We start from the raw sequence: 23,687 nt of genomic DNA on the forward strand, positions 1-23,687 counted from the left end.
TATGTTTTCATTGTTGTTTGTCTCAAAGTATTTTCTGATTTTGTCATTGACCCACTGGTTTTTTAATAGCATGATTGATTAGTCGCCATGTAATGGTTTATTTTCCTGTTTTTCTTTCTGTGGTTGATTTCTAGTTTCTTACCATTGTGGTGAGAAAAGATGCTTGAAATAACTTCTATCCTCTTAAATGTCTTGATGCTTGTTTTGTGTCTTAGTATGTGGTCTATCCTAGAGAATGTTCCATGCACATTTGAAAAGAAGTGTATTCTGGGATTTTTGGATGTAGTTTCCTGTAGATCTCAATTAAGTCCAACTGTTCTATTGTGTCATTTAGGATCTCTGTTGCCTTACTGATTTCCTGTATGGAAGATTGGTCCATTGATGTCAGTGTGGTGTTAAAGTATGCCACTATTACTGTATTCCTGTCAATTTCTCCTTTTATGTCTGTTAGTATTTGTTTTATACATTTAGATGTTCCTATATTGGGTGCATATATGTTAATGAGTATAATATCTTCTTCTTGTATTGACCCCCTTAACAATATCTAAAGCCATTCTTTGTCCTTTGTTATAGACTTTGTTTTAAAGTCTATTTTGTCTGATATGAGTATTGCTACCCCTGCTTTTTTGTTGTTTTCATTTGCATGAAATATCTTTTTCCACCCCTTTGCTTTCAATCTATGTGTGTCTTTCACCCTAAAGTGAGTCTTTTGTAGCAGCATATTATAGATTCTTGTGTTTTTTATCCAATCTTCCACTCAATGTCTTTTAATTGGAGCATTTAGTCCATTGACATTTAAAGTAATTATCGATAAGATGTATTTATTACCGTTTTAAACCTTATTTTCCAGTTGATTTTCTAGTTCTTCTTTGTTCCTTTCTTTTGGTTTTCCTTTTGTGGTTTGACGGTTTTCTTTTGTATTATGCTTGAGTTCCTTTCTTTTTGGTTTTTGTGAATCTGTTGTATGTTTTTGATTTGTGGTTACTCTGATTTTCAAGTATGTTAACCCAGAACTATATCTACTTGCTTTAGACTGATAGTCATGTAAGTTCAGACACATTCTAAACAATATATGTATATTTTTTACTCCCCTCTTCTGCATTTTGTGATTTTGATGTCCTATTTTATGTCTTCATATTTATCTTTTTGCTGTCAATTGTAGTTATAATTGCTTTAACAACATTTTTAATTGTTTTTTAATCTTTGCACTGGCTTATTTAAGTGATGTTTAATCATTTTATATATTGGCCTTTCCTATTGTGTTTTTGCCTTTCCTATAGATTCTTGCTTCTTTTCTATTTAGAGAAGATCTTTAAACATTTCTTTTAGGTTAGCTTTAGTATTGCTGTATTCTTTCAGTTTCTGTCAGAGAAATTATTTGTTTCTCCTTCTTTTTTAAATGATAATATTGCTGAGTAGAGTATCCTAGGTTGCAAGTTTTCCCCTTTCAGGACTTTGAATATATATTGACACTCCCTTCTGGCCTGCAAAGTTTCTGTAGAGAAATCAGCCTATGAGGGTTCCCTTGTAACTGACTCTTTGTTTTTCTCTTGCTGACTTTAGAATCCTCTCTTTAACTTTTGCCATTTTAATTATGATATGTCTTGATGTGGGTCTGTTTGGGTTCATCTTGTTCAGAACCCTCTGTGCTCCCTGTACCTGAATATCTCTTTCTTTATTTAGGTTTGGGAAGTGTTCAGCCATAATTTCTTCAAATACATTTTTGATCCCTTTCTCTTTTTTTTTTTCCCTTCTGGAACTCTTATTATGTGTAGGTTAGCACACTTTATATAATACCATAGATCTCATATGCTTCTTTCATTTTTTAAAAATTTATTTATTTTATTTATTTATTTTTGGCTGCATTGGGTATTCATTGCTGTGCGTGGGTTTCCTCTAGTTGTGGCAAGCGGGGGCTACTCTTCATTGTGGTGTGCAGGCTTCTCATTGCAGTGGCTTCTCTTGTTGTGGAGCACGGGCTCTAGGAGTGCGGGCTTCAGTAGTTGTGGCACATGGGCTCAGTAGTTGTGCCTTGCGAGCTCTAGAGCACAGGCTCAGTAGTTGTGGCACAGGGGCTTAGTTGCTCCGTGGCATGTGGGATCTTCCCGGACCAGGGCTTGAGCCCATGTCCCCTGCATTGGCAGGTGGATTCTTAACCACTGCGCCACCAGGGAAGCCCTCATTTGTTTATTCATTTGTCTTTCTGTCTGCTGTTCTGATTGGGTGATTTCCATTATTCTATCTTCCAAATCACTAATTTGTTCTTCTGCATTATTCAGTCTGCTTTTAGCTCATTTTTTATCTCAGCAATTGAGTTGTCTAATTTTGATTGTTTCTTCTTTATAGTTTTTAGTTCCTTGTTACAGTGATCTGCATTTCTATTGAAAATCTTTCTTAATTCCTTTAGCATTTTAATTACCTCCTTTTTGAACTCAGAGGTCTAGTAGACTGAAGAGGTATGTTTCATTAATTGTTTTTTAGGGGATTTCACTTGTTCTTTTTATTGAGAGTAGTTCCTCTGTTTCTTCATTTTACTTATATTTCTCTGACTCTATGAAGTTAGGAGAAACAGTTATCTACTGTGGTCTTGGAGGGCTGTTTTTATGTCAAAGCATCCCTTTGTAGACTATGTAAGTCTAATATTTTTGCTGTGAGAGCTGTTTTCATAACGGATGCCTGCCACATCTCTCCTCAGAGTGTGTTGGCTGTTATCCCCTTGATAGAGGGTATGACTGGTGTCGTGGTATCCAATTCCTGCCCTGCACGTTGGGTGGGGCCTCCTCTTTGCTCCATGGCTGTCACAACCCTGTTGGAGGTGGGGTCTGCTCCCCAGTTGTTTCAGTAGAAGCCGTGAAGGTTGGGTTTGATAAGGCTCTGTTGACCTTAAGTGTGTGCTCTGTCCCAAGGAGGTGAGTGCTGAAGCAAGAGAAGCCCATGTGGTCACAGTGAACCTATGCACCACCTATTCAGGAGTCCACAGTTCTGCTCAGAAGCAGCCTAAGGTCACAGCCCTTTCTCTGTTGTGTTTGTCCCAGACCTAGTGTAAGGCTGACCCTGGGGATCAGGGCATTGTAGCTGCAGGAATTGAAGTGGTGTGCTGCCACCTGAGACCTAGGCCTTCTCTGTGGTAGGGCTCTCCCAGAGCCTTTCCCCCAAGATTCCAGCTCCAAGTTTTGTGTGAGGTGGGTGGAACTGAAGCACTCCTGCTGGGAAAGGAACCTCTGCACACTTCTCGCCAGGCCAGGGCCTGTCCGCTGGAGATGTGCCATTCTGTGGACAGTGCCCCCCACTGGTGTGCACACCAATGAAGTCTGCTGCTGCAGGGCCCACCTCCCACCTGCCCCCACTGTGGGAGTGCTGATTATGGGCTCAGGTGTCAGCCCCTGTCCCATATTGTGTGCACGCACAAAGCCCGCCAATGGAGCAGTGCCCCACGTGGGCAGGCTAATTGTGGGAGGTCCCTATGGTGGGCTCACACTCTGCCATATGTGCACTAACAACAGGCTCTGGGGTTAGGCCTGGACTACACTCTAGGCCCTGGGGGCTGTCTTCACACAGCTAGACCGAGTCCTCTCCCAGGGTTCGTCCACAGAAGCCCAAGTTTCAGCTCCTACCTCCTCTGTGTACTAGCAGCTCCACCCAAAGTGCGTTCCAGGCTGGGAGGTGGGTAAGGTGGCAGCCATCACTACCAGTCTCTCTGTGCCCTGACTGCTAACAAGCCAGCACACACAGACTCCTCGTGGGCAGAGTCCAGGCCCACTCCGGCTCCTCTGTCCCGATGGACCTCCCAGCTAGTGAAGGGTTTCGAAGGGCGAGGGGCTGCCCATGCAGGCCTTTCCTCTTTCACAGCTCCCTCCCAGGGGCACCAGTCTTGTCCCAATGCCTTTTTTATTTTGTCCTACCCAGTTATGCGGGAATCTTTCTTCCAGCTTTGGCTGTGTAAGAGATCTTCTGCTAGCTTTCCGTTGGTTTTCTGTGAGAATTGTTCCACCTGCAGATGTATTTTTGATGTGTTTGTGGGGGGAGATGAGCTCCACGTCCTCCTAATCTGCCATCTTGACCTCCTACTTTAGCATCTCTCTCATATCTTTAGATAAGTGTAAAGATCAGCTTGTACTCCTTTGGTGTCTGCCAGCTGAATAGGGCAAAGAGACATCTACAAGGTGCTACCTGGCAGAAAGATGTCAGCTGTCACTAAAAATCCACAAGATAGATAGAGTCCAACATAATATTCTGGCTGAGGGGTCAAATTTGCTTATCGGGTGAAATGATACAGATAGAGATTGCATTTTGGTCTTCAAACACAAGTTGAAAACAACTAGGTAATCAGATAACTACGTGGAATGATTGAGCACATAACTCAGTTGAAGAAAAGCAAGCATGTGATTTAAATAAAATGAGCAGGCTTAACTTGAAATCACTATCAAATAATGTAAGAAATAAACTCCACAAATTATAAAAAATTGAATAATATGCATTTAAAATTTCCTCTCAAATAAATAGTTTTATTTCTGTCTTGAAAATCAAAGCTTCAAGCAGAGAATTCCAGTGTGAATTGAACTTGGATAGTCCTAAGAAAGTCATTTGTTTGGTTCCTTAGATTTTCCACTTATGAAGAGATATTTGCCCTTCAAGTGAGCATTGCAAAGATTATCTGTGTAAGACATTATTAACATAGTGTTCATAATGACATTTTCAAGTACAAAGATAAATAGGAAAGTTATCAAAGTCACACAGCCTTTGCGAGTCCTATGCTGCTCTGCTGGAAGACCCCCATCCAGATGCTAGACTTCTTTATACCTAACCTTCTATGATCACGACAGGTCTCGGAAAACTGATGATTTAAATTCTTAATTTATGTCATTAGATGATAGCAACATAAAATTCAAGAGACCTCAGGCTACACATGATCTTATTTAAAAGCTTTTCTTCTTTTCCATTAGGCTTAGTGTCATTCTCAGACCAAATCTTTAAGTTAAATGAGAAACCCTAATGGACGACGAAGAAAATCAGTAACAGCAAATTGTATCCAAATATAAAATCATTACATACTTATGACTAAATGTTTAATAAACGATGAACCATTTAATTGAGAACAATCCCATTATGCGCACATTATAAACTTTTCTCAAAAATCTGTTTCTGAAATACTGACATTTTATCATGTGCAAATCTTAGAAGCAACTCATGTAGGAAAAAACAACAGTCTTGAACAGGTTTGGGAGAATGTAACAGTTTAAATAGGTAGCTATATTTATACATTGGGTGATTATAGTTTATTTTGTTCTTTTACAGTTTTTAGAGTAAATAGAACTGTCTCTGCTTCCATTAACTTTAAATGTCATGTTAAGGATGTATAATCAAACTTTTAAGGGGCAAAATTATGAACCACATGGAGGGTGGAGGAAATTGCTTAGGTTAGGTACTGCTTCCAAGCTTTTCTAGAACTACCTGCATGACCTCGGGTTAAGCCCTTCAGTGTTGTGGGCAGATGTCCCATCTTTAAAATCTGGAGGTCTGCCTAGATCTACTCAAGTCACTTTCAGTTCTCAAAATATCCAGTAGCTTAAATTCTGGTTTAATCATGATGTAATGTGAATAATAAACAGGTTTAATGTATTTGTTTTGAATTTTGACTTCAAGAATACTTACAGTTAAGGCTGGCGGTCCTGGAGGTCCCAGATCTCCCTAAAATAGATGAAAGAAAAGCTGCAATTACCAATAGTCCCTTTTTGCTCATCTTATTTATAAATTTTCTGAATGGATCAAAGCAATATCTAGATAAATCTGGAAGAAAAGAAAAGTAGAATTTTATCTTGATAAAGGTCTCTGCACAATGAAAAATTGATCATGTGCTTTTAGCTCTCATGATATAAATATCGCCTTGTGCATCCCCATGCTTTCTGCAGTGGCAGAACTTGTTTTGAAAAGCTAAAATAATCTAGTTTCCATTCTTTTGTCTACTAATCCAAAATTAGAAAGAATATCTCTTCAAATATGGTTACTTGCCAATGGAGCAGCTGGGAATTGTCACAACAACAGATTATATTTCTGACAAAGTTAGCATGGGGATCAGAAGAAATAATAAGTGGGTCTCCCCACTTCATGCCTTCCAGCTGCAAGAAGCAGTCCCACTGCCTCTTTTAAAGCTTTGCTGAACTGACCTTGCACTTGCCAACAATTGTATGAGGCTTTGCCTATATTCATGTATTTTTAAATACTAATGTTGCTTTGCTGACCTATGTGAATACAAATTACCAGGTGGATATACTGACAAACTATTCAAAATCTAAAAAAATATAGTTAATCTAAAAGTTTATCATTTTCCAATTTATAAATATGTCACCTATATGCTTTATTGTATCAGTATCCTTATTTATTTCATGAGAACTCTTAGTCATTAAGATCAAGCATCACTGGGAAAGGCAAGATAGGGGTAAATGATTAAGAAGTACAAATTACTAAGCATGAAATAAATAAGCTACGAGGATATACTGTTCAGCACAGGGAATATAGACAATATTTTTACAATAACTTTAAATGGAGTATAATCTATAAAAATTTTGAATCACTATGCTGTACAACTGAAACTAATATAATATTGTAAATTAACTACACCTCAATAAAAGAAATTAAGTTTTTTTAAAAGGCAAGTCTTAGAATGTTAAATTTGACAGACTCTTAGAGACCCTCCATCTCATAGAATGTTAAATTTGACAGACTCTTAGGGACCCTCCATCTCATCAAAACCCCTCATTTTGCAGACAAATAAATTGAATCCCGGAGTGCCGTTGGTGAATTGAATAAAGTCATTGCTTAAAAAAAGTCAAGCATCACTGCCATAATCCCCCTTCAAATGGACATTGTGGAACCAACACCATGTGGCATGGGGCACTGGCACACTGTATTCTCGTGTTGGGAGTATCTCTATGACGTCCAATTTTTTCATCTAACATAATCACCTCAAAAGTGAAGACTTAGCCTTGTGTAATCATTATTTTGGGAACAACTGAATAAAAATAACCGACAGCTGTTAAAGAACATTGATGTAGCTTAAATCAGTCATTGGGGACCAATTTGCAAAGTCAATTTTAATGTAGAGGTAAATATTGAAGATAGACAAAGATTTCTAAATGTGCTGAGAATGGAGAACAAAATACAGTGCAAAACGTCTACACGTACAATTGTCATCAAACTAGTATCATCCAAGTACCTTACTCAAAACAACTTTTGCTTTTTACTATCTCATAATTCTCTTTTTCAAGGTCCCTGCCAATAGGCCACTATAAAATGACATATGAGAAAAGGTGTTAGGAAATGGGGCATTTAGATTAAGACTGAGATGCACAGTTAGCCTCCTTCCCCCCAAAGGTCGCCTGCTTTACCATTGTGGTAGCAGTTCAGTGCTATTGGCAAAGGTCCCCAGTACAGGACATGGCTTATAATTTGGTGATGCAATACTTAATACTGTTAAGCAAGGGAGAGAAAAGGGAAATCTTATAAACACAAATTAATGTCGACTAGCAATTGTGCATTTAATCTCCTCAAACTAATTAAATGAACCAAAAGGCTTTTCTTCTTGTTCAGATGTTTTAACATAACAGCCTTTGGTAGTTAAACAGTTGGCAGTTAAACAGTATCAATGAAAAGTCACTTCATAGGTTCTTGGGGTTTTCTTAAGAAAAGATTGGCACTTTCCTGGGAGAATACGGTACCTTTTCTCCTTTTGGGCCAGGTGGACCATGCGGACCCATGTCACCTTTCAAACCCTGTGCAAAGAACACAGCCAATGTGATTTCTATATACAGTTCACAGAAAGCTGCAATTTTGAACAAGTCATTAGTCGCAAAATAAATCACAATTTACTGAACTCCCAAATCTCATCTTCAGTGTGTAGTATAGAAAAACTGGCTCTAAAATGATATACCACATCTGCGCTGTGGTGGGTACAGATACATTAAATCAGTGTGAGGCCGCAATACTGCATATTTGTGCAACTTTGCTTCCTGCTAAAATTACATTAATTCACCATCTGGGAGAACATCATTTAGGTCTATGTGAGCTTCTAAGTATCCACTTGGGCTTAAATTTGTGGATGTTGTAAATACCTCTGATTTAGCATTGATTTGGCCTTTATAAAGCTTGCCCCCAAAATTCAAGATTTAAATCAAAAACATTTTTTCATCTCTATCAAGAAATCTAATTGTGGGGAGGGGAAGGGATGAAGGATGTATTCTTTTCCCATCCCTCACAAAGCTGGAGCTAAAATGCAATCTCTCTCCTGTTTTAAAGTCTGGTTTAGTTTTCTAACTCCTATTTCTTTTTTTTACCTGGATTTATAAAGCTATCAAATAAAACTATATACAATATAGACAGCATATCAGATAAATATATTCATGAGTCTTCTGAACTCTTGGATGTTTTAGTAGGTATTTGGTTGATCTGATTCAGAAATGACAGCTGTCAGGAACACCACAATAGATTTCACTGGAGGAGATCAGTGCTACAGTTGAATGTATTCACAGTGTAAACAGAAAGAAAATTAGATAGACACATCCCAACTGTATGGTAAATAGGAATAAATATCTTTTCTCAGCCTTAATTTAACACATTGGGTGAGGGAAGAATAATGGAAAAAAGAAATATTCTGAAGCCACAGAATGCACAGTAAATCCAAGCATCTTACTGTTCCTAGCTGAGGCATCCAGCTCTTACTGTTCTGACATTTTGTGGTGAATAAACAATGCCAAATGCCATCACTTGTAGCTACTCGATGTAGAAGCTGAGGATGAATTTAAAGCAACAAAAGTAAACGAGATATTTAAAATAATCTTGTTACAAAGAATATAAGAAAACTGTAGCTTTATACTTTAAGAAAAAAAATTTAATGGGTGAAAACATCTATTCAATCATTGGTTAAAACAAACACCTTTGTGATGCATAAACAACTTTGTGGATAAAATTCATAGCTATGTTCCTTCCATCATTACCTCCAGGTGTTTATAGAACAAGGATGAGTGAAAAATTAAATCATATTTGACATGTGATATTCTCTTTATTATTTAAAATACCCATTCTTTCCCAAATCAAGCAACACATACTCTATTCATACATGCCACTGGAGTAAAACTTGGCATCAACATATTCTGAACACTTGTGGAAAGAAAACGGCTATTTTTGTGATTACGGTTTATTCTTAGTTCGCTCATGCATTTATTCAGTAGACATTTACTGGATACCCTCTGTGCAGTCACCCCTACAGTTGTCAGATCTGTACTGCCCAATAGGTGGCCCTGGGCCTTATGTAGCTTTTCACCCTTGGAAGTGGCTAGTCTGAATGGAAATGTGCCGTGAGTGTGCAATACCATCGGGTTTTCGATATTTGGTACAAAAAAGAATGTACAGTAGCTCATTAATAATTTTTCTGTTGATTACGTATTGAAAAGATAACATTGTGGATATGGGATTAAATAAGATATATTATTAAAATTAGTTTCACCTGTTTCTTTTTACTCTTTACAATGTGGCTATAAGAAAGTATAGTATATTTCCCTTTGTCTTGAAATTATAATATTAGATTTTAAAATATAATATATTATACTTTATTTGTATTAGAGAGTGTTATTGAGAGACACAAAAAAGAACAGGAAGTTGACAAAGAATCCCTCCTTAACGAAGCTTGAGCCAGGACTCAACTTTGGCCCCATCCTGTCTGTCCTTGGCTTGCTTGGCCCAGTTTTAGAACGAATCTTGTTAAGTCAGTTTAGAAAGAATTCCCCAGCCTTGATACCTGATCAAGTCCCTCATCCCCCTCTTTGATGCATAAGTCTTTGGTGTGCCTTTAGCAAGAATCCTCTTAAGGCAGTTTAGAGAAAATCCCCCAGCCTTGATGTCTGCTCTTAGTAATATTCCATTCACTGACTGCATCGCTCTACTCCTTTGCTATAAATTCCCACTCATCCTTGTTGCATTCAGAGTTGAGCCCAATCTCTCTTCCCTATTGCAATACTCATATTGCAATAATCTTGAATTAAAAACCTTCTTTACCATTTTAACAAGTATCATAATAATTTTTTCGATAACAAAGTCAGGATTCCTGCCCCAATGGAATTCACATTATAGAGGAGGGTGACCGACAATGAACAGATCCACGGGCTGAATGTGATGAGTGCGGGGCAGATGCTGCTATTTCAGTGAGGGTAGTGGTTGGAAACGGGCTCTGGGTGGAGGAGATGTTTGTTTCACAGGATCCAGTCATGCAGTGATCCTGGAAAAAAATGCTGGGGCAAGCGGAGGGACGGGTGGGTGAGGCAACAGCAAGCACAAAAGCCCTCTAGGTGGAAGGAGTGTCATGAGCTGGTTGGGAGGTAAAGAGCAGGAGATGAAATCAAAGTTAGTCAAGGGTCACAGCACACAGAGAACTGCAGGCCCTGGAGAGAAGGATGGGTTTTGTTCTAAGTGCAAGGGGAAGCCACTTAGGGTTTTAGCCTAGAAATGGCATGATTTGACTGTGTTTCCAAAAAAAGATAGTTTTGGCTACAACATGAAAGTAGATTGTACACAGCAAGAGCAGAAGCAGAAAAGGGGGTCTCACAGCTTTGCAGACAAGAGAGCAAGATGGCTGAGGATGGACTTGCAGAAGCGCTGGAGGTAGGGCCAGGGAAAGGGAGGGACCAAGGCTGATGTGTACTTGGCTTAAGTGACTGGCTATTCCACTCACTGACCACATCTCTCTATTCCTTGGCCATAAATCCCCACTCATCCTTGTATTCAGAGTTGAGCCCAATCTCTCTTCCCTATTGCAATACTCATATTGTGATAATCTTCAATTAAAAGCCTTCTTTACCATTTTAAAAAACTCTCAGGAGAAAGTATTTGCAAATGAAGCAACTAATAGATAGCGAGTGGGAAGCAGCTGCATAGCACAGAGAGATCAGCTCTGTGCTTTGTGACCACTTAGAGGGGTGGGATAGGGAGGGTGGGAGGGAGGGAGATGCAAGAGGGAGGAGATATGGGGTTATATGTATATGTATAGCTGATTCACTTTGTTATAAAGCAGAAACTAACACACCATTGTAAAGCAATTATACTCCAATAAAGATATTAAAAACAAAAAGCCTTCTTTACCATTTTAACGACTGTCAGAGTGCCATTTACTGCTGAGAAATTTACTAAAAAGAGGTATTCTCTCTTCTTGCTGGTAGAACATCATCCAGAGAAAAAACAAACATGAAGAAAGAAATGGTGGAGAAAGACACCAACTTTCTATTTACGCAACCAATATTATGGAACATCTACACACATGCAAGACTGAACCCAGTACTCCTACGAAGAGATAAGTAGGAAGTCATTGTTTTATTTATTTTACTTTTTGAATTTGATTTTTTATACCACAGGTACCTATTAGTCATCCATTTCATACACATTAGTGTATACGTGTCAATCGCAATCTCCCAATTCATCCCACCACCAGGCCCCCCCACACTTTCCCCCTTGGTGTCCATACATTTATTCTCTACATCTGTGTCTCTATTTCTTCCCTACAAACCAGTTCATCTGTACCATTTTTCTAGGTCCCACATATATGCGTTAATATACAATATTTTTTTTTCTCTTTCTCACTTACTTCACTCTGTATGACAGTCTCTAGATCCATCCACGTCTCAACAAATGACCCAATTTCGTTCCTTTTTATGACCGAGTAATATTCTATTGTATATATGTACCACAGCTTCTTTAGCCATTCGTCTGTTGATGGGCATTTAGGTTGCTTCCATGACCTGGCTATTGTAAATAGTGCTGCAGTGAACATTGGGGTGCATGTGTCTTTTTGAATTATGGTTTTCTCTGGGTATGTGCCCAGTAGTGGGATTGCTGGATCACACGATAATTTTATTTTTAGTTTTTTAACGAACCTCCATACTGTTCTCCATAGTGGCTGTATCAATTTACATTCCCACCAACAGTGCAAGAGGGTTCCCTTTTCTCCACACCCTCTCCAGCATTTCCTGTTTGTAGATTTTCTGATGATGCCCATTCTAACTGGTGTGAGGTGCTACCTCATTGTAGTTTTGATTCACATTTCTCTAATAATTAGTGGTGTTGAGCAGCTTTTAACGTGCTTCTTGGCCATCTGTCTGTCTTCTTTGGAGAAATGTCTATTTAGGTCTTCTGCCCATTTTTGGATTGGGTTGTTTGTTTTTTTAATATTGAGCTGCATGAGCTGTTTAAATATTTTGGAGATTAATCCTTTGTCCATTGATTTGTCTGCAAATATTTTCTCGCATTCTGAGGGTTGTCTTTTCATCTTGTTTATGGTTTACTTCACCATGCAAAAGCTTTGAAGTTGCATTAGGTCCCATTTGTTTATTTTTGTTTTTATTTCCATTACTCTAGGAGGTGGATCCAAAAAGATCTTACTGTGATTTATGTCAAACTGTTCTTCCTATGTTTCCTCTAAGTGTTTTATAGTGTCCGGTCTTACATTTAGGTCTCTAATCCATTTTGAGTTTATTTTTGTGTATGGTGTTAGGGAGTATTCTAATTTAATTGTTTTACATGTAGCTGTCCAGTTTCCCCAGCACCACTTATTGAAGAGACTGTCTTTTCTCCATTGTATATCCTTGCCTCCTTTGTCATACATTAGCTGACCATAGGTATTTGGGTTTATCTCTGGGCTTTCTGTCTTGTTCCATTGATCTATATTTCTGTTTTTGTGCCAGTACCATATTGTCTTGATTACTGTAGCTTTGTAGTATAGTCTGAAGTCAGGGATTCTGTTTCCTCCAGCTCCACTTTTTTCCCTCAAGACAGCTTTGGCTCTTTGGGGTCCTTTGTGTCTCCATACAAATTTTAAGATTTTTTGTTGTAGTTCTGTAAAAAATGCTGTTGGTAATTTGACAGGGATTGCATTGAACCTGTAGATTGCTTTGGGTAGTACAGTCATTTTCATAATATTATTTCTTCCAATCCAAGAGCATGGTATATCTCTCCATCTATTTGTATCATCTTTAATTTCTTTCATCAGTGTCTCATAGTTTTCTGCATACAGGTCTTTTGTCTCCCTAGGTAGGTTTATTCGTAGGTATTCTTTTTATTGCAATGGTAAATGGGAGTGTTTCCTTAATTTCTTATTCAGATTTTTCATCATCAGTATATAGGAATGCAAGAGATTTCTGTGCATTAATTTTGTATCCTGCAACTTTACCAAACTCATTGATTAGCTCCAGTAGTTTTCTACTAGAAACTACTAGTTTTCTAGTCGTTTTCTAGGTGGCATCATTAGGATTCTCTATGTAGAGTATCATGTCATCTGAAAGCAGTGACAGTTTTACTTCTTCTTTTCCTATTTGTAGTCCTTTTATTTCGTTTTCTTCTCTGATTACCATGGCTAGGACTTCCAAAACTATGTTGAATAATAGTGGTGAGAGTGGACATCCTTGTATTGTTCCTGATCTTAGAGGAAATGCTTTCAGGTTTTCACCATTGAGAATAATGTTGCTGTAGGTTTGTCATATATGGCCTTTATTATGTTGAGGTAGGTTCCCTCTATGCCCACTTTCTGGAGAGTTTTTATCATAAATGGGTGTTGAATTTTGTCAAAAGCTTTTTCTGCATCTATTGTGATCATATGGTTTTTCTCCTTCAATTTGTTAACATGGTGTATCACATTGATTGATTTGCATATATTGAAGAATCCTTGCATCCCTGGGATAATTCCCACTTGATCATGGTGTATGATCCTTTTAATGTGCTCTTGGATTCTGTTTGCTAGTATTTTCTGAGGATTTTTGCATCTATATTCATGAGTGATATTGGTCTGTAATTTTCTTTTTTTGTAGTATCTTTGTCTGGTTTTGGTATCAGGGTGATTGATGGTGGCCTCATAGAATCAGCTTGGGATTGTTCCTGCACAATTTTTTGGAAGAGTTTGAGAAGCATGGGTGTTAGCTCTTCTCTAAATGTTTGATAGAATACACCTTTATGCCATCTGGTCCTGGATTTTTGTTTGTTGGAAGATTTCTAATCACAGTTTCAATTTCATTACTTGTGATTGGTCTGTTCATATTTTATATTTCTTCCTGGTTCAGTCTTGGAAGGTTATACCTTTCTAAGAATTTGTCCATTTCTTCCAGGTTGTCCATTTTTTTGGTATAGAGTTGCTTGTAGTAGTCTCTTAGGATGCTTTGCATTTCTTCGGTGTCTGTTGTAACTTCTCTTTTTCATTTCTAACTTTATTGATTTGAGTCCTCTTCCTCTTTTTCTTGATGAGTCTGGCTAATGGTTTATCAATATTATCTTCTCAAAGAACCAGCTTTTACTTTTATTGATCTTTGCTATTGTCTTCTTTGTTTCTATTTCATTTATTTCTGCTCTGATCTTTATGATTTCTTTCCTTCTGCTAACTTTGGGTTTTGTTTGTTCTACTTTCTCTAGTTCCTTTAGGTGTAAGGTTAGATCGTTTATTTGAGATATTTCTTGTTTCTTGAGGTAGGCTTGTATAGCTATAAACTTCCCTCTTAGAACTGCTTTTGCTGCATCCCATAGGTTTTGGATCATCGTGTTTTCATTGTCATTTGTCCCTATGTATTTTTTCATTTCCTCTTTGATTTCTTCAGTGATCTCTTAGTTGTTTAATAGAGTACTGTTTAGCTTCCATGTGTGTATTTTTTACAGTTTTTTTTTATTGCTGCTTTCAATAATTCTTCTTTGTCTTTAATTTTTGCCAATTTGACTACTATGTGTCTCGCCATGTTTCTCCTTGGGTTTATCGTGTATGGGACTCTCTATGCTTCCTGGACTTGGGTGGCTATTTCCTTTCCCATGTTAGGGAAGTTTGCGACTATAACCTCTTCAAATATTTTCTCGGGTCATTTCTCTCTCTCTTCTCTTTCTGGGACCCCTATAATGCAAATGTTGTTGTGTTTAATGTTGTCCCAGAGGTCTCTTAGGCTGTCTTCATTTCTTTTCATTCTTTTTTCTTTACTCTGTTCAACAGCAGTGAATTCCATCATTCTGTCTTACAGGTCACTTATCCGTTCTTCTGCCTCAGTTATTCTGCTATTGATTCCTTCTAGTGTAGTTTTCCTTTCAGTTATTGTATTGTTCATCTCTGTTTGTTTGTTCTTTAATTCTTCTAGGTCTTTGTTAAACATTTCTTGCATCTTCTCGATCTTTGCCTCCATTTTTTTCCCGAAGTCCTGGATCATCTTCACTATCATTATTCTGAATTCTTTTTCCTGATGATTCCCTATCTTCACTTCATTTAGTTGTTTTTCTGGGGGTTTTATCTTGTTCCTTCATCTGGTACATAGCCCTCTGCCTTTTCATTTTGTCTATCTTTCTGTGAATGTGGTTTTTGTTCCACTGGCTGCAGGATTATTGTTCTTCTTGCTTCTACTGTCTTCCCTCTGGTGTATGAGGCTCTCTAAGAGGCTTCTGCAAGTTTCCTGATGGGAGGGACTGGTGGTGGGTAGAGCTGGCTTTTGCTCTGGTGAGTAGTACTCAGTACTCAGTAAAACTTTAGTTCTCTTGACTGCTGATGGGTGGGGCTGGGTTCCCTCCCTGTTTGTTGTTTGGCCTGAGGCAACCCAACACTGGAGCCTACCTGGGCTCTTTGGTGGGGCTAATGGCGGACTCTGGGAGGGCTCATGCTAAGGAGTACTTCTCAGAACTTCTGCTGCCGGTGTCCTAGTCTCCATGGTGAGACACAGCTACCCACCGCCTCTGCAGGAGACCCTCCAACACTAGCAGGTAGGTCTGGTTCAGTCTCCTATGGGGTCACTGCTTTTTCCCCTGGGTCCCAATGCACACACTACTTTGTGTGTGCCCTCCAAGAATGGAGTCTCGTTTCCCCCAGTCCTGTCAGAGTCCTGCAATCAAATCCCACTGTCCTTCAAAGTCTGATTCTCTAGGAATTTCTCCTCGTTTCTGGAACCCCAGGTTGGAAAGCCTGACGTGGGGCTCAGAACCTTCACTCCAATGGGTGGACTTCCATGGTATAAGTGTTCTCCAGTCTGTGAGTCACCCACCCAGCAGTTATGGGATTTGATTTTACTGTGATTGCGCCCCTCCTACCATCTCATAGTGGCTTCTCCTTTGTCTTTGGGTGTAGGGTATCTTTTTTGGTGAGTTCCAGTGTCTTCCTGTCAATGACTGTTCAGCAGTTAGTTGTGATTCTGGTGTTCTCACAAGAGGGAGTGAGAGCACGTTCTTCTACTCCACCATCTTGGTTCAGGCTCAATAATTGGAAGTAATTGTTTTTAATAATGGCAGGGAACGTGAAACATAACATTCAGGAAAATGGTTAACTCTACAGTGGGCCTAGCATTAGGTTGAGCTCTGGGTAGATCTGTGTTCCAGTTACTTCTATAATTCATAATCATCATATATGTGACATGCCACAAAAATATTATTTGAAACATAAAATAATACATTAAAAACTTTAACATTCCTGCCTGACAAACTAACCCTAACTGCACCTTCTGGAGGAGGGACTTACTTGCTGATGTGTCAGCTAACTATCCCTGGTTTAATCAACTGCTCAGGGAGGAGGTGGGGTAATAAAGCAACCAGCTGCCAGTGGACATGAGCAGTGAGGACTATGATAGACATGTGCACAGCAGGCATAATGGAAACAGGTCTCGGAGATGCCTCATTCTCCTGGAGATGCTCAGAACTTCAGACACGTGGAGTTCAGAACAGTCAGGAAAGGACTCGTGCATTATCGTGGGTGCATTATTTAAGCCTCCCTATACAATAGGTATAAATAATAGTTGTCTTCATGGAAACAACCTAAATGTCCATCGACAGAGGAATGGATAAAGAAGATGTGGTACACGTATACAGTGGAATATTACTCAGCCATATAAAAGAATGAAATAATGCCATTTGCAGCTACATGGATGGACCTAGAGATGATCATACTAGGTGAAGTAAACCCGACAAAGACAAACATCATATGATAGTGCTCCTATGTGGAATCTAAAATATGATGCAAATGAACCTATGAAACAGAATCACTGACACAGAGAACAGACTGGTGGTTGTCAATGGGGAGGGGTTTGGGGGAGGGAGGGAATGGGAAGTTGGGGTTAGCAGACGTAAGCTTTTATATATAGAATGGATAAAAGACAAGGTCCTAGTGTATAGCACAGGGAACTATATTCAATATCCTATGATAAACCATATGGAAAAGAATATATATAAAAAAAAGATTGTGTGTATATATATATGTATAACTGAATCAATTTGTTGTATAGCAGTAATTATCACAACATTGTAAATCAACTATACTTCAACAAAAAAAGAAAAAAGTAATAGCTGTCTTGAAGAGTTGTTTTGAGACTCATATGTTGCAAAAATTACTTAGCACAGCATAAACACTTAACAAATGTTTAACTTTTCAAGCCCAAGTCTAAGGGATAGTTAATTGTTCTGTCCAGTTCTGTACTCAGTTTGATGGATATGTAACAACTGTGCTTTAACTCACATAGATTACAATGCAACTGGGGGGCTTCCCGGGTGGCATAGTGGTTGAGAGTCCGCCTGCCAATGCAGGGGACACGGGTTTGTGCCCCAGTCCGGGAAGATCCCACATGCTGCGGAGCAGCTAAGTCCGTGAGCCATGGCCGCTGAGCCTGCGCGTCCGGAGCCTGTGCTCCACAACGGGAGAGGCCACAACAGTGAGAGGCCCGCGTACCGCAAAAAAAAAAAAAAATGTAATTGGGAAGTACTGCACTCATCGAGCTTCTACTTTTATTGGCCATTGACGTGGGACAATGGAGCTCATGTCCTCCTGTGATCAAGTACTATGTTGTTAAGGCCATGGCATCATAATAGGCTCTGAGAAGTAGATCAGTAATGCTTTCCTCAAGTGCAATTTGTCTTCTCGTGTGACATTAGTGTTCCTATCAATGGATATTGAGTACTGGGGAGAAAAAGACACAGCACTCACCATAAGTGAGTGAGAATCAAATGGAACAGACTCTGAATTTAATACTGAATAAGGTGGGCATCTATTATCAAGTTTCCTAATAAAATTTGTGTATATAAAGATGCTCAAAAGCACAGTAGTGGGCTCTGTATGTTATGAGAGACAGGCACTCTCATCCGAATGCAAAATGAACTTATTTACAAACCAGAAACAGACTCACAAACATAGAAAAAAAACTTACGGTTACCAAAGGGGAAGGGGGAAGTGATAAATTAGAAGTTTGGGGTTAAAATATACCACCACTAAATATGAAATAGATAGCCAACAAGGACCTACTGTATAGCACAGGAAACTATACTCAATATCTTGTAATAACCTATAATGGAAATGAATCTAGGAACAAAAAATATACAGATATATGGCTCACTTTGCTGTACACCTAAAACTAACACAACATTGTAAATCAACTATATCTCAATAAAAAAAATTTTTAAATGCAAGCTGAAAGCTGAAGGACATTATCACAACTAAAATTATAAAAGCAGGTAGACCGTGAATTAATTTTTATTGGAGGACCTCCTTACTGGTGGTATGTAGCATCTTTAAACATCATTTGATACAAGGTAATGTTATTTGTTAAAAATTTTAACCCATCTATTCATTATTTTCCCCATCTCCCACCCGCTGCATCTTGTTCCCTAGCAATGGCACCAGCTGTCGCCAGCCGATATCGCAGCTTTGTGATTCCAGTATTTTTGTATTCAGTATACAGATTGCATTGGTGTAAGGAGATTAACATGACCATTTTAGAAACATCAGATGCTGTAATTCTGATAAGAGTTGTTTGAAAGACAATAACAAAGATGCAAAGGAGAAGACTAAACTAAATAATTGAAATCTACTTTTCCAAGATTACATAACCCCACAAAAAATAAATTAAAAGATCTATCTATCTACCTATCTCTATATTAGAGAAAATGTGCTTTATTTAAGTTTCTAATAATAGCAAATGTTTATATAGCTCTTACTGTATGCAAGGCACTGACCTAAATGCTTTATGTATGATGACCCCTTTAATCATAAAAAAAAAGACTATGAGTTAGTGCTATTAATATTATCACCCTATTGTGCAGATGAAGAAACAGGCATGGAGACAATAAATAATGTGCTAATTAGGACGCCAGCTGGGCAGTGGTAGAGCTGGGATTTGAGCCCAGGTAGTCTGGCTTCGAAGGTCATGTTAACAACTTTCTAAGATTCCCCCTCAAGTCTGTTTTAAGGTGCCATTGTTGAATGCATCTCATAGTAGGTCACAGTCAAAATCACTTAATTATAAACTAGAATATGTGAAGCTGAGGTCTTATATTTTGAAGGCTAAATTCTAGTAACTCAAAGTTTTGACAATTTCAATATATATTTGGTATGCATTATTTAAACTATAAGGGAAATATGAGCATGTATAGTCCAATACCCCAGTACCTTGAAGATCAATCAAAGTTTAAACACACACACACACACACACACACACACACACGGATGCATTTAGAAAGATATCAGAACATTTTTTTTTTTTGTCCTAATGACTAAGAGCTGCTACTGGTGATTAGTTGGTGAGCCTCAAGGACACTATGCATTTTGCTCTTGCAAGATAGTCCCACGTGGCAAAGAACCATCAGGACCAAAATGCCAAGAGTGTCCCATTAAGAAAGCTGAACTGGCATACTTCCCTTTAAAGGAGGTTTACATTGTCTGAAGTGAGCTTGTCCACTTTGCGGGAAAGCTGGCACAGATGAAATTATTAAAAGATACATTTACATCAAGATATATTTAATATATAAGAATAAAGACTATAAAAAGGCTTTGAATCTGTTTCACAGGAATAGTAAATTCTTCCAATTTTCTCTGACTTGGAAAGTAGCTGCCATGACCTGGCCCACTGAGGTTATTCACCCTGCATTCCAACAGAATGTTCCTGAAGTTAAAATGTCCATCATGGCTTGACTTCAATGCAAACTGAGACAGCTATTATAATGCCCTTCATTCCCTACGAATGTGTACCTGCTCTTATTGAAAGGCAGAGCAAACTGTCATAAATGCTGAATGATTTTGGTTCGTGGAGTCAGTTTATTTTACCATTGAAAAATAGACAATGAGAAATGTGGCATGACTTAGTGGGAAAATTAAGAAACTTTTCGGTCAAACAAGGGATAAAGGCTGATTTTACCATTTTCTAAAAGGAAATTTCTTAATTTCATAAGCTCTTATTTCTTGACTCTAAAAATTGGGATGCTATCACCCCTTGCACCTTCTACCCCATAAAGTTGGGGTAAAGACTGAATTTCAAATTCCTCATGAAAACAGTTTTTTGGACTATGGCACAATATTAAAACCACCACCGATGGAATAAATAACAGAGCACGTGATTCTTTACCCCTAGTAAGAGTAGAGGGGTAAAAAGAGAACTTTCATTACTTTTTCTTACTTCTCCTTAGTCATGACCTCTGAATACCTTTGGCAAAATTAAGGGAAGGAATATTAATTAAGTAACCAAGTGAGAAAACTTAATGTGCTTTGTCACGCTTTATAATGTACCTAATGAGCTATATGAGACAGTGATGGTGCTAAAGGAATAACACACCCGTGTGTGTGTTTGTGTGTGTGTGTGTGTGTGTGTGTGTGTGTGTGTGTGAAGGACTCTTCCCAGACCCTTGTCAAAGAGGAAAGGTCACACTACCCACTAGGCTGGGGGCTCTCTCAGCAAGACGGTCTTTAGATCTGGGCAACTAGAAGGCACTCATATCTATGTGTGTACAAACTGATTAATTCTAAAAAGCCAAATCACCTTACTTTCAGACAACATAAGAAAATTTCCGAATCTCTAAGTTAATGTGACTATATTTCAGGCTCCAACCCCTCAAATCTCCTTCCAGTTTTACTCGAGTGTTTGGATAAATCCTTTCTCTATTTCAATTCTAACACTATCTTAATTAACTTCTAAAAATCCTTGTTTTGGGAATTCCCTGGTGGTCCAGTGGTTGAGAATCCATGCTTCCACTGCAGGGAGCACGGGTTCGATCCCTGGTTGGGGAACTAGGATCCCGCATGCCGCGAGGCGCGGCCAATAAAATAAAATAAAATAAAAATCCCTGTTTTGCTCCTGTATCTCGGGGAGTGGCATACATGCAGCTTGGTTATCTTTTGCAAAGCTGTAGTTAATCTCTCTCAACACTCTGACATTTATCATGAGATATATCCTTCCTGTAATGAATGGTCAAAACCTTGGGCTATTTTTGAGTTTTCGCTGCAATCAAGCACCAAGTTGCATGTATTTTACCTCTGCAATATCACTGTGCACTCCCTTTCACCTCTGTTTTCCTAGTTTAGGTTCTAATTACTTATATTTTAGACTATTATAATAATCTCTCAAGTTTTAACATGAAAATTTAGCAACTAATTATTGAGAACTTACTCCAAACATCTACTAAGTACTAGCGACTCCAAGAAATGGTCTTTGCTCTCATAAAGAATATGATAGAAAGAACAAAAGCACAGGCAAAGGCCTCGATTCTATGCATTTTGTAGAACACGCTGTGAAAGGAATCTTCCTTTAAACACAACACGACCCACATCACCCCACGTACCCAGCCAGAGGAGGAAAGTGCTCGCACAGAGCACTGCCCATGCCTGGGCTCCAGCTGTATTCCCATCGTGTTTTCCCTACATTGCCTAACATGCATCTGGAAGTCCAAACACCTGAATGAATGCTTCAAGTTTCATCGTGCTTTTCAAGACTGTAATCCTAATTAATCTTAGTAATCTCTTTGTATTAAATGATAGGGCATTGCAGTGATGGGGACCTTAGAATCTATTCTAAGGCTATCACCTTACAGACTCTGAGAAGTGATTTCCTCAACTAGTGACAGAACGGGGACATACACTGGGCTCTAACTTCTCACTGGAGATCTCTTCCCACGACACCAGGATCTCCCGTGACAGGGTTGGGGGGTGGGGGGAAATTAGATGCTCTATTAAGTGTATGGGCCAATGGTCAGGACATTCAGCATCCTGATGTACTGTAAGGAGGCAGAGAAAATGCAGAGACTCCCTTAGCTCCAACCATTGGTGCAGCTCCCAGTCTCTGGTGGAGAAAAATCCCTTCGAAGAAGACAGAAACAAGAAGGATATCATGTTAAAGATGTGAATGGGGCTTCTTAGGAAGTAAGAGAGTAAAGCTGTGGGGGGCTAGAACCTCAAGCCGGAGTAACTCCTGGGGTGTTTCTCTCCCGCTCCCAGAATCCCTCTTACTTTGTCCACAGGCTCCAGGGACTACAATGTTCAGCCTCCCTTCCCACTGTACACAACGCAACAATCTACTGCAGACCAGGTGGATTTCATAGCACCTCTAGGGCATTAGGGAACTGCATCTAGCTTCCTTATTCTTTTATCCAGAAAGTAAGTAGTATGGTCCTTCAGAACCTTTCTGAAACACTTTTATGCAGATGAATAAGGGAAGCTGTGAGGGAAAAAAATTTTCATTGTGGATACCTGCCTTAGTAAAGTTAGTATATCTACAGTAAATGGTACATCTGATGTCCTGAAGGGGGAGTAATCTACACTTAGAGGAAAGCCCAGATTTGGTCTATCCTCCAAACTCCATCATAAGAACCCAAGTGAAGCTCCTGGGGGACAGCTGTCCTGGGCAGGGGTCGGGGGCAGGGTGCAGGAGAGGACTCAAGGATGTTCCCTGGGACAGGGACAGGAGCCCTGAGGTTGCGGAGTAGGTGCAATGGAGGGGGAGTGACACAGATACACATGGTTCCCTCCCTTCTGCCCTTTCTTCTCATCACTGAGATCGACCTCTGCAGACCCCTCAGTAGATGGAGATTGGGGGTAAGATGAAAAGTAACCTGGGTAAGAACACAGGTCACAGCAGAATACAGGCAAGAAGAAAAAAGAAAGAGAAAGGAAGATAGAAGAAATGCAAGCCAGAAATAGCAAGGAAGAAAGGGCTGTGAAGGATGAGTACACGTACAAGGCATCTAAAGCCAGGGAACTACCTGGTCATTACGAAACTAAAAATACTGGTGCCACATGTGTCCTTCAGCCATTTCCTAAGAAGGTCCTCATTTTTCTTTAGCACCAGAAGCTGGCCGAGGACCACATAGCTCCCCCTACCCGGTCTGTTTCATGCTCTTTGGCCCTCTTTTGGGCAGGACAGTCACTGTCTCTGTAAAGTTTTTTTAATCAATAAAGTCAGTGGCCTTTAAAAAAAAAAAAATACTGGGGCTCCACTGAGCCACGTAAAAAACGACCTTGATTCTTGACTTTGCAATGACTGTGGCTAGTTCTTCCAAGCATAGTCAAGTCTCAATAGCATTAGATAGTTAGCATATTTCAGCGGCAAAATGTTAACACAATGTTAGAAAAAAAGTTAGGCTTACATCTTGCCCATTAACTCCGGCCAAACCTGGATCTCCTTTTTCTCCTTGGGCACCCTAGAAAGAAACAATTTATACAATGAAAAATGTTGCAACTGAAAACCTTTACTAAGAAAAAACAAGGGAGTTGCATTGTTTGGCTATTTATAACAACATGATTACTTCACTAATCTCTTGAAAGAAACATTTATTAAAAAACAATTCTGAGTCCTAAAACCGAAGAGAAGTTTAAAGGTTCAAAAAAAGCCACATAAAAATGATTAAAGAGTATAAATAGAACAAGGATTATTTATTTTTTTCTATAAGCAACAAAG

General features: G+C 39.0%; 1 protein-coding gene across 1 annotated transcript in view; it reads right to left on the minus strand.

The window, feature by feature from the left end:
• Positions 1-5,502: 5,502 nt before the first annotated feature.
• The window catches only part of LOC112404312 (collagen alpha-1(XIX) chain-like), a 160,223-nt gene continuing 142,038 nt past the window's right edge, over positions 5,503-23,687 (minus strand). The window contains exons 13-15 of the mRNA XM_024752145.1: positions 23,377-23,430; positions 7,716-7,769; positions 5,503-5,688 (exon numbers count right to left, since the gene is read on the minus strand). Of these exons, the coding sequence (XP_024607913.1) occupies positions 5,503-5,688; positions 7,716-7,769; positions 23,377-23,430 (294 nt within the window). The remainder of the gene's footprint in view (positions 5,689-7,715; positions 7,770-23,376; positions 23,431-23,687) is intronic.

This window comes from Neophocaena asiaeorientalis, unplaced genomic scaffold, assembly GCF_003031525.2.
Source record: "Neophocaena asiaeorientalis asiaeorientalis breed wild unplaced genomic scaffold, Neophocaena_asiaeorientalis_V1.1 scaffold544, whole genome shotgun sequence".
Taxonomy (NCBI): Eukaryota; Metazoa; Chordata; class Mammalia; order Artiodactyla; family Phocoenidae; genus Neophocaena; species Neophocaena asiaeorientalis.